The following is a 14,723-nucleotide window of genomic DNA, read 5'->3' as shown; positions in this document are numbered from 1 at the left end:
AAAAAAAAAAAAGCACAGGTTCTCCAACATTTTGGGAATCAGGATGCCTGGGAGTGAGGGAACAGTGCAGGAAAGGCATCTGCTGGAGGCTGCACCATGGGAAGCAAGGGAGGGAGGCAAGCATGCTAAGGCTGGCCAGCCTCCAGAGGGATCTGTGAGGACAGCTCTGAGTTCCATATGGGACTGCAATAGCACACAATGAAGCCAGGGAAGAGCTTTTGTTCTGAGCAGAGGGACAACCTTCCTTTGCAGGGAGGCAGGAGGAATGGAATGTGCTCCAGGCACAGAGGCACCCATGACACCCTAGCCATACTGAGCACTTGCCACAGGCAGGCTTGGTCTTGCTCAGGGCAGGACAGAGCTTCCATCACCACGTTTTTACTGCTAAGTGGCAGCAGATCCTGCTGCACTGAGAGCCTGCTGCAGGCTGTTGGCACTCACCCTGCTGCTTCAATGGGGTAACTGGGCCTAGCACCGAGGGCTTCTGTGGGACACAGCTCTTTAGGCAGCCATAGCTACTGAAGATTTTCATTCAAAGAAAGACCCATCAACAAAGCTAGGGTAGGAAAACCAGGAGGGAAACAAAGGGGTCAGTGTGGCCTTGAAACTGCATGGTGGTGACTGGTGTGCAACAGGTCAAGTGGAGACCTGCTCGATAGCTACAACAAACCAGAGAGCAGATGCAAGGTTCCTAAAAGCATCTTAGGAGAAAATATACCTAATGCAGAACAAGCAAATCCTTCTAAAGATTTGTCCTGTCCCTTGTGAAAGAACCACATGGAGAGTCAGCAATGGTCAAGGGCTTCTTCCCATGAGCCCTGCTCCAACCCCAGACTTCCCAACCTTACTAAGAGGTGCTCAGAGCTGCTCACAAGGCCATGCACTTACACACAAAACACACTGAGGCAGGGGTGGGGAGGCCTCAGCAGCACACCAGCACCCTCAGGTGGTGACTGGGATTCAGTGCAGCCTCCTCACCCAGCCCCTAGGAGGTGGCAGCAGTAGGTACAGAACATCCTACAGGGACAACAGGACTGTCATGCAGAACTTTCAGAAAAGTGCTCTTCTTGCCACAGAAACAAGGTAAATACCTAGAAGAGATTTGAAGTAAAATTCATTTCCCTCACCTTGAGCCCTCATATCTCCCGTTCCTCTCATATTCAGTTGGAAGTCTCAAGGAATAAAGTGTAGAAGCAGAGAGAAGTGGGAAAGAGAAAAGAAATCTTACACGCTAGTACATGACCACCCATGTAGCAACAAGAGTCAGACAATATACAAATCAAAGCACTTCTGGTCCCCAGTTGGGCTTACTGAAACCCCTCCCTGCTCTCAGTTTGACTCAACAGATAACATGTTCCTCCTTCAAGGACACAGGCACGGGCTGGGACAGGCTGCACAGCCACAGCTGCCATCCTGCTGGGTCTCCCAACTGGCACTTTTTAACCATGCCTCACTGTGCAATAGGCTTCCAATGATAAGGAAATGTGGCTGCTATCGGCTGATTCTAACTTCAATAATAAAATTTTCTGTCCAAGGAAAAACTGGACATTGGAGAAGATAAACTGAAAAATAATCGAGTAGAGTTACCCAACAGGAAGAAAGCACTTTTTGCACACAGTTTCTGATAAAAAGCTCACGTTAACAGAGCCTCACAGTGACCCACAAGTTTTGTAAACACAAAAATGGCAGCCTGGCCTTCCAGTGACTCAAGTGGGACAGGAAGGCTGTTGCCCTTATGGCAGGCTTCCAGCTTTGTGTGTGTGCACTCCAAGGACAGCAATATTTGTTAACTCCAGAAATATTAATCAGATCAGAATATCATTTCAAAAGTGCTTTAGTAAAAACAATGAGACACACTTCAGTAGTTTGGGGAAAGTGGCTTTTAGACAGGATACTATTTACTCTTCAACTTTCCAAAAATATTAAACATTTGTGCTATGCAGCTTACCTCTTAATTTCCGAAAAAGCCATACCAAATGAGGCTTAGGTTTGAATTTTATGTTTGTCTCCAGTATCAGAGTATTAACTAATTGTCATTTTAAAGCCTTGTTGCTAATTTAATACTTAGTAAAGTAAAAATGACAACTAACACAAATTGTCACTTACCTTTTGCATGCTTGTGGCTAATCATAAATTACATGTTAATGTTACCAAACATCTCATTCTTCAAACAGGAGCATGCTAAGTGTTATTAGTATGATGACAGAATTATTTGGATGCTAAATAATTCTACCAAAGAAAGAAAATGCACAGAGCATGCATAGCCTTTCATTGCCACAGTTCCTTTAAAATGCCTGACAAGAGTTAATTTATTTTTCTCCAGTTTCCTTTCAAGGAAAGAAGTATTTAGTTCTCAGCAGAAAGTTTAGTTTTTAAGGAAAAATCAGGGCCAGAAAAGCCAAACCTGATGTTAATTGCAGGAGCCACTTGGGGGTGAGGGTTGAAAAATAAGTGTGTATATACAAATCCTACCTTTTGATAAACCTGAATGACATGTTTCTAAAAGAAATTAAGCCAAAAAAAAAAAAAGTTAACAAAAAGGACTCATATGAATTAAATAGGAAATCTTATCAATTATAGAAAGGAAACAAACAGAAAAACCCAAACACAGGGCTCCTCTTCTGGCCAATAATGAAACAGTGCCATTTGTTGAAAAAGGATAATGTGATCTTTTAACTAGACATATTAAAATATCTATACCTGTAAGAAAAGTTTAGCAGTAAATATTTGCATTAGCTATAAAGTTCTTCCGATGGACAAACTTAAAATTCAATGTCTTGGGGCCGGGGATTTAGCTCAGTGGTTCTGCCACCTGCCTCACAAGCCTAAGGTCCTGAGTTTGATCCCCAGTACCACACACACACACACACACACACACACACACACACAAAAGGTCTTATGTTAAAGAAATACGCCATTTGCAACATACTAATTAAAAATACTTCTTGATTTTCCTTAGAGTACATAAATATGAAAAATTCATTATAAAATAACTATTAAAAGGATCGCTACTTATTTCAAGAATATGATTTAAATAACAATGTTACAGTAGTATGATATAAATCACTTTTTAAGAACAAAATAGTTTATGGGGTTTAAATAAATTTTCCAGTTTTAGATCTCAAAATGAAGGAAAATTAAGTACAAGATAACAGTGTGGAACACACACAGACACACACACAGAGACACACACACACACACACACACACACACACGACTGCACTAAGCACAGAGGTGCTCTACTCCTAAGCACGGGTCTCATTAAGATGCCCAGCTAACCTCAAACTTGAGATCCTCCTGCCTCAGCTGTCTGGTATGCATCACCATGCTTGGTTGGATTTTATTTGTATATAACAAACTAAAAGAATTTTTTTCAAGGGATAACAATGGTCATTAAACATTTTTTTTCATAGGTCAGTCACGCTGAATAGAATCTGACTAAAGACTTTCCAAACTGGACCAGGTGTTCAGAAAACTGGATGGGTTCTCAGGCAAGATATAGGCTGCGGAAGCCCTGTTTGCCATGGGACACAGTGGACGATGCTCTGAAGAAATGAAGTCATGAAATCCTTGGGGTTTTTTTTCCCCCTAATTTGAGGTTAACTTTTTTTTTTTTGTACCAGGGATGGAACTTGGGTCTTTTGCTTGCAAGGCAGGCAGCAGAACCACTGAACTAAATCCCCAGCTGAGGTTACCTTTGTACTGCTTTAAATATTTGAATATAAGGACTGGGGATTTAGCTCAGTGGTTCCATTGCCTGCTTTGCAAGTGCAAGGACAGGAGTTCAATTCCAGGTACCGAAAAACAAAACAAAAAAAACAAAATTAAATATAAATAGGTGTTTCACTAAAACAGACAACTGTCAACCATTTCATACAGATCAAACGTGGGGCACAGGTGGCATATGGTAAAGATCACATGTATGAAATATTTTACAAATAAACGCTACATAAACATAAAATGGTATTACATGAGATTAAAAGATATTTAAAAGATGTTTCATCTCTCTCTCTTTTTTTTTGGTACCAGGGATTTAACTCAGATCCTTGCACTTGCAAGACAGGCAGCAGAACTCCCACTGAGATAAATCCCCGGCCCATATTTTCACCTCTTAATTTTCTTTCTTTCATTCTTTTGGTTTTTTGAGACAGGGTCTCACTATGTAGTTGAGACTGACCTGGAACTTACTATGTAGCCCAGGCTGGTCTCGAACTCACAGCAATTCTCTTGCTCAGCCTCCTGAGTGTTGGGATTAAAGGTGTGCACCACCATGCCTGGCTCATCTCTCAATTTTCTACTTGGGAAGTGAGAGTTACTTTTCCTTTCCTCCCTCAAATGGCCTAAACTAAGGTACAAAGAAGAAAGAGGGTGCTGGGGGACAGGAGCTAGCAGCTGCTCAGGGTCCAGGACTCCTTGTCTGGCAGTGCCTGGAGAGGAACAACGTCCCCTTCTGACTGTAGAGGCCCAGCTCTCTGAAGGCACACACCGCTTGCACTTGATACCTTGGCTCTGGCTTACAGTATCGAAGTGCCAACATCCTAGCCTTACAGGCACCGTAACTTAAAGTCTAGCAATGCCTACTAGGGAGAGAAGTTTCAACTGCAGCAGCAAGGATTTTTCAGTACTTTTAAGATCAGCTGCCATGGGCCAGGGACAGAGCTCAGTGGTGCTGTGCCACTGGCAAGTACAAGGCCCTGAGATTGACCCCCAGTGTAATCCCAGCACTTAGGAGGCTCAGGCAGGAGGACTGCTGTGAGTTCAAGGCCAGCCTGGGCTACACAGTGAGCTCCAGGTCAGCCTGAATTAGTAGCAGGACTCTGTCTCAAACAAAACAAAGCAACAACAAAAGACAGATGATGACCTCAATTTAAAAATTTTCACTAACAAGATAAGACTATCTTTCTGCAGTTTTGAGGATAGACTCTGCAAAACAAGATGATCACTTACAGTTTTTTAAACAAGGAACCTTAATCTCAGACAGGTATGGTGGCACATGCCTGTAATATCATCATTTGGGAAGCTAGGACAAGTTGGAGGCCAACCGCTACAAAGTGAGAGTGTGTCTCAAAAAAGAAAAGGACCAAAAGAGAGACATATAGACTTCAGTCTCCGACTCTGATTCAAATACTAGAGAGTATAAAGTAAGTATCATCAGAAAATGAGAGCAGAGCCAGGTGTGGTGGCACATGCCTATAATCTCAGCACTTAGCTGAGGCAGGAGGATTTACTATGAGTTTGAGACCAGCCTGAGCTACACAGTGAGTTTCAGGTCAATCTCAACTACAGAGTGAGACCCTGTCTCAAAAAACCAAAAAGAAAAGAAAATGAGAGCAAAGGATGAATGCCTGTAGCAGCCCTCTGCTGAGCTAACTGTGGGGTCATGGGGCCCCTGAAGGGCCTCATCTGCAGCTAGCCAGGCCTGGTACAGGTATGCTTACAGTATCGGAACATGTGCCTTCACCTCCCTCACTCTCATCTTCATTTTCTCCTATGAAAGGAGAATATCTACTGTGCCAAGTGTACTGTGGAGACGAAATATGAGAGGGGTGGGGAATGAATTATACATATAGGGATACTCCATGCACACACAGAAGTTGTGTATTATATATAGGGCTAATACAAACAAGGGTATATACACAGTACATAAACAGGCAACTGCTTATAGAAAATGAGGTTATCTGTATATTCACAGATATCCAAGTGTCTCAGCACATAGTAAGCATTCAAATGACACTTGGTGGTATTTTTATAACGAGGTCCAAGGTGATCAAGAGTATCAAGAGCCCACCTAAAAAGAAAGTGTGTGGACACAGATACCTTTTCTGAACTTCAGTGACCCTGTGCTGCACATTACTGATGCTGGGGCCCAAAGGGGATAATGCCCACTGATATTAAGCAGGGAAAGGGAATTAAGGAAGTCAGGGAATAGCCCTGACCATCTCCCACCACCCAAGTTTCAGCCTAGTCCCTGAGGAAGGAACTGGGGATAAGCAGGCCGGGGGCAGGAAGACCCTGGAGGGAACGAAGAAATTATAGAGTCACTCGACTCTTTGTGGACTGAACTCGCTGTCTCCCTAGCTGGTCATATGTGGGTGCTTAGGGCAGCACCCTTCAGACCAGTCTGTTCCACCCACTCTATCTCAGTAAAAGGACTAAGAAAAGAGTAAGAGGGTTACCCGAGACCTCTGGCTCATGTGACTTTGGAGTTAAGGCAACCTAACAACAGATCTGATGTTTAATAGTGTGACTCACAAAGGATTTTTTTGGTTTTGTGAGACAGGATCATAGTATGTACACTTCAGGCTGGCCTCAAATTCACTAGATAGCCCAGGACAGCCTCAAACTTGTGATCCTCCAGCCTCAGCCTCCTGAACAGCTCCAATCACAGGAGTGTGCCACCAAGCTTAGCTTCAGATATTATATTTTTAAAGTAGGTCAGGATTTTATCTCTACAACTACACACTTTTTAGAAGTTATCTTGCTCTTAGTGCAACTGAGACCAAGAGAGAATAATTTCAAGATCCCAAACAGAGAGAAGAGAAAGTCTCTTTCCTGTGTGTTTAGGCACAATAGACCCACTGGTGATCTAGCAACTGCTATGGAGAGCCACCTCCCTGCTAAACTGCAGTGAACATGTCATATGGACAGATGTGTGATTAAAAGAACAGGAATGAAAGAAAAACAAAAGCCTCCCATTTTTAGTGTTATGAAAAAGTGTTATGAGTTTTCTGATTTCTATTTTTAAAGTTTTACACACATATATACGAACAGTAACAAGCACTGAGCAGCAGCTTTACAGAGCAGAAAATACATTTCTCTTTTTGCTATCTTTGCACCAATACAATCAGAATCACGTGGCACTTACCGCCTTGTGAGTTTTGAAGTTAATTTACTGAAAAGATTAGTGGAGCCTCGACTTCGAGTCTGGGACAGTGGTGTGGCTTCATGGGATAGGCTGGGCGAGGCAGGTGGGCCGTTGTATGTTGCAGTTCGCCGCTCCCGGGGCTGGCCGTGAAAAGTGCTACGACTGGCAGTGCCTCGTGGAAAGTGGATTCGATCCGGGGTGGTTGCACTGCTAATACTGTGGGTTGAAGCAACTGGAGTTCTCTGATCAGGAAGAGTGCTGTGAGATCAGAAAATAAAGCAACTCTGACCTCTTTGCTCACAAAATTGTGGTACATACAAATTTATAATCACCATAAACCTTTAGTACACAGTATAATGACTATATCCAAAGGTTATTTTATAGGACTTAGAAGCAAAAGGTAAGTTAAGTGGACAAGGGTACCGAAGAAATAGGCTATAATGAGACAATCCCTTTCAAGAGTTTAAGGGAATGGTACATACACATTCTCAAGGGCAAGATAAATGCAAGGAAATTCTAGGACAGGGAAAGGCTAACTCAAGCCTTCCCGTTTCCTTCTTAAAATGCTTACACGCAGAGAACTGAGCCAAAATGAAAGAAAGAACTGCAGGTGTAATTGGAGAACAGGCAACCAAAAAGTTTTGGAAGCACACAAATGGTATACAATTCCACATGCGGAAAGCAAGGTGGGGAGGACAGGGCATTTCTTATGCCTTCCATGGCATGTAAATGCCAAAGACACATAGTGACCAAGAACAACATGAGATGGGATGTGCTTAACTAAAATCACATGGAAGGAGGACACCTGTGGATGACTGTAACAAAATCTTAGACTATAAAATCCACAGCACAAAATTAAGCAGCAGGGTACACATTAGTTTCACAAAGAATGTGCATTTTTCTTACATAGCCTTGAAGTTATCTCCTTCACTGTCTATTGAAGGTACCATCATCTTGGGGTGCCCAGAGGCTGACATGGACATCGACTTCTGATGTCTCAGCCGACAGGTGGAAGATGTGGCACAGACTGAGGCAGGGCTAGCTGCGTAAGCGAACACTTCTGTCAGGCTGGGAGGGGGTTGGGTTCAGGCAGAGGCAGAAACAACAGTGTGATGGAGCAGTGACCGAAGAGCACTTGTTGTCTAAGCATACACCTTCCTCCCCAGACTGTTCACACTGACAGAGAATAAACTTTCTTAAGCTACTCGGGATTCTGGGCAATTACTGGCCTGTAGCTGCTTAATCAAATAGTAATTCAGGAGTTTATTACCTTAAAGTAAACTGAGCTTCCATTTTGAGTATGTGTGTGAGAGGCCTAGTGTCCTCTGAGGTCTGCACATAGCAAATCCTGTCCTAAAGGAGACATCCCATTGCATACCTGCACATAGGTGTGTCAAGCAGCTTGTGCTACTGGTGCTCAGCACATCCAACAAGAGGTCAAGGTATAGGAACGAGTTCTATGTCAGAGGATCCTAGGTTACATGAGCAATTTAAAACCCTCTCGCTTACAGGCTGTTTGTCCCTTCATAAAGAACAGTCAACATCCCTAACAGGCCAGGATGGAAAACTCAGAGCAAAGCAGCCATTTACAGAAAGCAAGTGACACAGCATGGGAGGACTGCAACTGCACCTGGCACAAACAGATTTATTTTGTTTTGCCTTTTTTTTTTTTTTTTTTTGGTTTTTTGAGATAGGGTCTCACTATGTAGTTGAGACTGACCTGGAACTCACTATGTAGCCCAGGCTGGTCTTGAACTCACAGTGATCCTCCTGCCTCAGTCTCCTGAGTGCTGGGATTAGAGGCATGCGCCATCACGTCCGGCTTTGGCACAGACAGATTTGGACAAAGCCACCCAGAAGTCACACACGCCCAGGTGATTCCTCAATTCCAGCTCTATCCTTGACCCTGGGGCAGCAGTTTCCTTTTTGTATGAAAAGTGGGGCCTAGGACTCTGCTCCTGGCCTTGCTGCATCTTCTAGCAGGCCTATTCCCCAGCCTTTGCCTGGAACCTGGTGGTGCTGCCCCTCAGCCCCACACGGAGGCTACAGTGAAATCTTGTGGAATGGAGTCCACTTCCATGCAGCTCTGCAGCAGAACCTCTTTTCCACTTGACCTGACTTGTTCTTCCTGGGCCTCCTCACTTCCACCTCACTCCAGCCACACCTTGCCAGGATCTTAATAAACCAGCAATGGTAAAGCTTTTAGAGCATTCGATGATAACAGACAGCCTGCTACAGCACATATACCACAGGTATGCCACCATCGTGAAGCTATTCACCCGGTTCTTAGCCTTTTCTAAAGCTCAGACTTAAGGAAACACAGGTGGTTGCCCAACAGGTATGTTACACATCCTCAAACACCCAGTATGGCCCCTGCCACCTGACTTTCTGACTCTCCTGACCACAGAACCTTGATCAAACAAGAAGAATTTTTATAGTAGCTATTTTGCCTGCAGAGATGGAGTATTTGCATTCCCTCTTCCAAATTCAGTCCAGGTGCAACCTCCACGAAGTCTTCCCAGATGCACTCTTACTACTGAAGAGTTGAATCACTTCTATCTGTGACTTTAGCTCATGCCCACACAACTACTGCAGTGACCCTTCCCTGCTGGGGTCCCCTGGAATCAGGGTGTATGTGGCATCAGTATGTCCCCAGCACTGGTAGAAAATGTAGAACAGAGCAGGCTCCACAGATGGACTCCTAACAGAGTAATGCATCAGGCACAGAAATGAGAATGACCAGCAGGAGAGAGACCATCCTTAAGCACGAACGATAGGATGGGCTGCTGGCCCTGTTTTTTTGTTTGTTTGTTTGTTTTGGTTTTCTGAGATAGGGTCTCACTGTATAGTTGAGACTGACCTGGAACTCACTATGTAGCCCAGGCTGGTCTTGAACTCACTGCGATCCTCCTGCCTTAGCCTCCCGAGTGCTGGGATTACAGGCGTGCGCCACCATGCCCGGTTTGGCCCTGTATTTTTGCTTGAGAATTCTGCCCTAAGCCCTGGGAGAGAGGCTCTGCTCAACCAGAGCAGAACTGAAACAAAAGCCTTCGGAAGAGAAGAATCCTAGTCTACTCACTGACACTGAGGACCCATTGGCTTCCTGTGGCAACAATACTTGTAATTTGCTTGTGGGGAGAAAATTCTAGGTGCGGGGACTCCAGAAGATGCTGACCCTGTCGAAGACCTGCCCAGCTGCCCCAGCTAACAAGTGGCAGACCTACCCAGATCAAGGCCAGTACCACAAGTTCTTGAGCAGAGCTGTGTTTGGAACGATATCAGGTCTGTGATGAACCCCAATAGGAGACAAAACTACTATAGGAGTAAACCTGACTCTAGCCCAGAAATGTTTAAGTTATACTAATAAATGCCCCTCCCCCTTCTTCTAGTACCAGGGATCGAACTTAGGACCTTGGCGTTTGAGGCAGGCACAGTGCCACTAAGCAACATCCCTGGCCCTAGATGGCCTTTTTTATTTCAGCCTGCTTAGACTGGGTTTTCTATCACTCAGAGTAGAGTCCTAACTGACTCAAGTGTTTGAAGAAATGCTTGGTTGTTCCCTGTACGTGATTACAGACATCCTTATATATGTATAATATAGTTTCTCTATCAAGTCACAGGTAAATACAATCCCCTTCTCCCCTGGTACTGGGGATCAAACTGAGGGACTTTGTACTGAGCTACGTTCCCAACTCATTCATTCATTTAGAGACAAGGCCTTGCTAAGTTGCCCAGATTGGGCTCAAACTTGTGATGACCTTGCCTCTGCCTACCAGGGTGCTGAATTACAGGTGCACACCACCACGCCCCAGCTCATCTGCTGTCCTCTTATCTATGCAGGCCATGTCAGCATTTGAGTGCTATGCTAGCTGCGGACTTTATGGCTGAACTGGCAGTTAGGCTCAATGATGCACAGAGGGCAGGGCAGGCAGGTGTGCAAAATGGTCCCCAAGACTGGCAGAGTTTTAAGGACTCTGTGAGTCACCCGGTGTGATCCAACAGCACAAGTGCACACGGGACCTAGGCATAGATCTCTGTAGCACACATATGCCCTTCCTACAGTTAGAAGGGGGCACTTTCTGAAATTTTGATTAAGAATTATGACATTTTGCCGGGTGTGGTGGCACTCGCCTGTAATCCTAGCACTCGAAAGGCTGAAGCAGGAGGATTGCTGTGAGTTCAAGACCAGCCTGGGCTACATAGTCAGTTCCAGGTCAGACTCAACTACATAGTGAGACCCTGTCTCAAAAAAAACAAAAACAAAAACAAAAACAAAAAACAAACAAAAAAACACAAAAAACCCCCAAAAAAGAATTATGACATTTTTTTGACATCTGGGCTACATAGTCAGTTCCAGGTCAGACTCAACTACATAGTGAGACCCTGTCTCAAAAAAAAAAAAAAACAAAAACAAAAACAAAAAACAAACAAAAAAACAAAAAAAAACCCCAAAAAAGAATTATGACATTTTTTTGACGTATTATGACGTAGGAATTCTTTTTTTCTGGTACCAGGGATTGAACTTAGGACCTGGAGCTTGCAAGGCAGGAATGGTGCCACTGAGCTAAATTCCCAGCTGTTGACATATTAATTTAAAACAAATTAAAATAACTTTCTTTAGAAATTTAATCCATGTCACCTCATGAATTCCATAAAACATGTAAAACATAGATTTCTATTGACTTTTACAGTAGGCCTAGCGCCTTGAGTTAAGGAAACAATAAACTGAGCAATGTTTGCCACATTTCAAGCTTCTACAATCCAACTTACAAACCTATTTATAACACACAGCCCTTATATCATGAGGGCTACATGTTCTAACAGGCCATTAAGCTGGCATTTGAGAAAGTTCAAACAGTATTGCATCCTCAGAAAAGTGTTATATGGTTTTATCTCATACTTTAGCCCACAAAAATTTATGGAATCAAAACAGTACCTGTATTACATTTTTTTTGTTTGTTTTTGGTGCCGGGGATTAAGCTTGGGCCCCTGTGCTTGCAAGACAGGCAGCAGAACCACTGAGCTAAATCCCTGGCCCCTGTACTAAATTTTTAAAGTAGTTCTGGGTTCACAGAAGAATCATTTTAGAAATCTTATAGAAACTGTAACGTTTTTCTTAACAATCAAATTGCACAAATAAATTCTCATGAGTCTTCTCAAAAAATATTTTTTCCCCCTCCTGGTACCAGGTATCAAACTCAGGACCTTGTGCTTGCAAGGCAGATGTAGTGCCACTGAGCTAAATCCCCAGCTTTATTTTTATTTTTGTATTTATGACTTATTCTCTTTTCGGGGGGGGGTGGGTTGAGACAGGGTCTCGCTTTGTAGTTCAGGCTGGCTCTGAACTATGCAGCCCAGGCTGACCTCGAACTCATTGTGATCCTCCTGCCTCAGCCTCCTGAGGGCTGGGATTACAGATGTGCACCACCAAGCACAGCTCAACTTACTCTCTTTTTTGAAACTCTAGCCCATGTAGGCCACTACGGAACAGGCACTTTGAACAGTTTGCTATTATTCAGGGGTCCAGCCCATGTCAGAACACTCAGGGTGAAATGTTTTGATGTTGGCTAAAGCATACTCAGTAATTGGGCAAAGGAAGAATTAAAAATACTACAGTCCAAAAGTTATAGTTCCCTGTCATCAGTCTTCCACAACCTCCCCGTAGCTTATTACAGGCTACATGGAAAAAATAAAACTGCTTTACCTTTTTAAAATTTTACCAATGGTTCCTGATACCAATTTTGTTGAAGATTCATTCTGCTTTATTGTAACACTATCATGTTCCTTTCCCAGAGCACTTAAATGAATATATCCTAAATAGTTATAAAGACATCTAAAAGAATAGGGACAAAAAGGGCAGACTGCCCATGGGATGTGGGTTGTTCAGCAACATTATTAACTTGAGAGATTAGGTACAGTCTGGAAAATTCTTCACATTCTTTCTGAACAGCTTGTTAATAATACAAGCTGAAGTTTACTGAGTGCTATGTGTGACTGTACTAAGTGTTTTAACACTCGCTACAATCTACACGATCCTACAAATTACATTATTGAAGATATAGTTCAACTCCTTCCTGCTGAATTTATACAGTCAGTCAGTGCTGGAACTGGGTCACTTTTGGAGGCTGTCATCACAAGATAGAAGGATGTGCACCCAGAGCATTACAACACAAAGCAGGCTAGCCGTCAGGTCGCCTGGCTTCACAAGCCTCACTTGGAAAAACACTCACAGGGGCTTGTGGCAAAGCACACACCTGCCAAAACCCATGCTTTCCCAGACACCATGATTAACTTCATTTTCACACTGGAAAACTGGTAACAGAAAGACTGCACTAGTAAGAATCATATGTAAAACTAATTTTAAAAAGAAAATACATGTATTAAAAATCAATTACTAAGCCTGTGGCAAGAGCAGAAGTTAGTTATGTAGTGAGCTGAAACACCATTCTATGTTCAGAGGAGGATTCTGAAGGCAGTTAGTGTTAAGGTTAGACATGCACCGGGTCTCGTTGAGTGGATCTTCACATTGTTATCAATCATGATCACCTTTGCTGGAGTTCTGTACAGGCGCATACAGAAAATATAGACAATATATTCTAGGCTAAAACATGGAAAACTGTCCTTATTTCTGATGTTAATAGGACCAGGCATCCTGTAGCTTACTTTAAATTAGTGACAGAACAAAAATACAGGCGAGAGAAAAGCAGCTGTCTGTTTGAGGAGTCAGCTATGCAGAGAGAAGGCGCCAGCAGCTGCCTGAACACTCAAGCATCATTCTCAAGGACAAGAAAATTGTTACATTTAGTATCTTAATTCAAAGTAAAAAAACATGGCCACTAATTCAGCTTTCAAGCTCAACGCTTTAAACAGTTTTTTGATTTATTTGTAAGAAAGAAAGAAAAATGCAGATCCTATTAAAATTGTGGGCACTGTCTCATAGGGTGTGATGTAGAGGCTCTGGTTAAAGATCAAGACAATGTTTTCAAAAGCAGACTATTTCAATGACAGGCCAGGTAGGACATGGGAAAGTCAGCCACAATGAGGAAGTGTCTGTAGGGGGAATGCTGAGAGGAAATGACTGGAAATGATTAAAGACATCTTCAAATTATTTCTTAAGAATGAGTGCAAATTTTTATACAAACACTGTTTTATGAGTTATATAAAATACTATAAAAATAGGAAAAAAAGAATGAGTGGAGTCATTTTAGGGCAGGTGAGTAAAAAGAGCCATGTGACACACAGTGCACACAGTACTGAGAAAGGTGGGGCAGAGAGAGCTCCAGGCTGAGCACCCTTAAAAGTTTGTGTTGTATATTTCACAGAACCACTTACTCTAAAGCCAAAAGGAACCTGCAGAAGGAAATCTAACCTCAAAAACTTTCAGTCTTCTATTAAGTAATTTGTGAACTAGAAGAAATTTAATAGTATTCAGAATGGAACTGTATTAGAAGAAAATCTACCACTGAGGAAAACACTAATGTCACAACACACACATAAGAGTTGGAACAGAGAACCACTGGAATGTAAATATTTTTAAAACTTCACTGACTGATACATAATCTTACATGATAAGCTTAGCCTCAAAGTTCAAACTAAAGCAGCTTTATGGAACAGGGACTTGATACATCTAAGGAGAGGGAGGATCTTTCTCAGGAAGTCACAGAATTTATTAGTCACATGTGTTATTTGACTCATAGGATCTAATGGAAGCCAGGCATCGTGATGCACCCCTGTAATCCCAGCACTTGTGAGGCTGAGGAAGGAGGATCACTGTGAGCTCAAGGCCAGTCTGGCTACAAAGTGAGTTCAAGGCTAACTTGAAAGACTCTGTCTCAAAAAAAAAAAAAAAAAAAAAAAA

General features: G+C 42.9%; 1 protein-coding gene across 13 annotated transcripts in view; it reads right to left on the bottom strand.

Annotated features, from left to right (window-relative positions):
- Mark3 (microtubule affinity regulating kinase 3) overlaps window positions 1–14,723 on the bottom strand; it is an 89,682-nt gene that overhangs the window by 1,820 nt on the left and 73,139 nt on the right. For 5 of the 13 annotated variants that reach the window (XM_033766839.1, XM_033766829.1, XM_033766837.1 and 2 more), the window contains 4 exons: window positions 7,772–7,933; window positions 6,866–7,123; window positions 2,473–2,499; window positions 1,128–1,172 (listed from right to left, as the gene is read on the bottom strand). In XM_033766839.1, the coding sequence (XP_033622730.1) occupies window positions 1,128–1,172; window positions 2,473–2,499; window positions 6,866–7,123; window positions 7,772–7,933 (492 nt within the window). The remainder of the gene's footprint in view (window positions 1–1,127; window positions 1,173–2,472; window positions 2,500–6,865; window positions 7,124–7,771; window positions 7,934–14,723) is intronic. The other 8 variants (XM_033766834.1, XM_033766835.1, XM_033766828.1 and 5 more) reach the window with 7 other exon arrangements.

The sequence above is a fragment of the Fukomys damarensis genome, unplaced genomic scaffold, assembly GCF_012274545.1.
Source record: "Fukomys damarensis isolate Sample0158 unplaced genomic scaffold, DMR_v1.0_HiC HiC_scaffold_21, whole genome shotgun sequence".
NCBI classification, from domain to species: domain Eukaryota; kingdom Metazoa; phylum Chordata; class Mammalia; order Rodentia; family Bathyergidae; genus Fukomys; species Fukomys damarensis.
The sequence above is the reverse complement of the archived record's forward strand: the minus strand, read 5'-3'. Positions and strand labels throughout refer to the sequence as shown.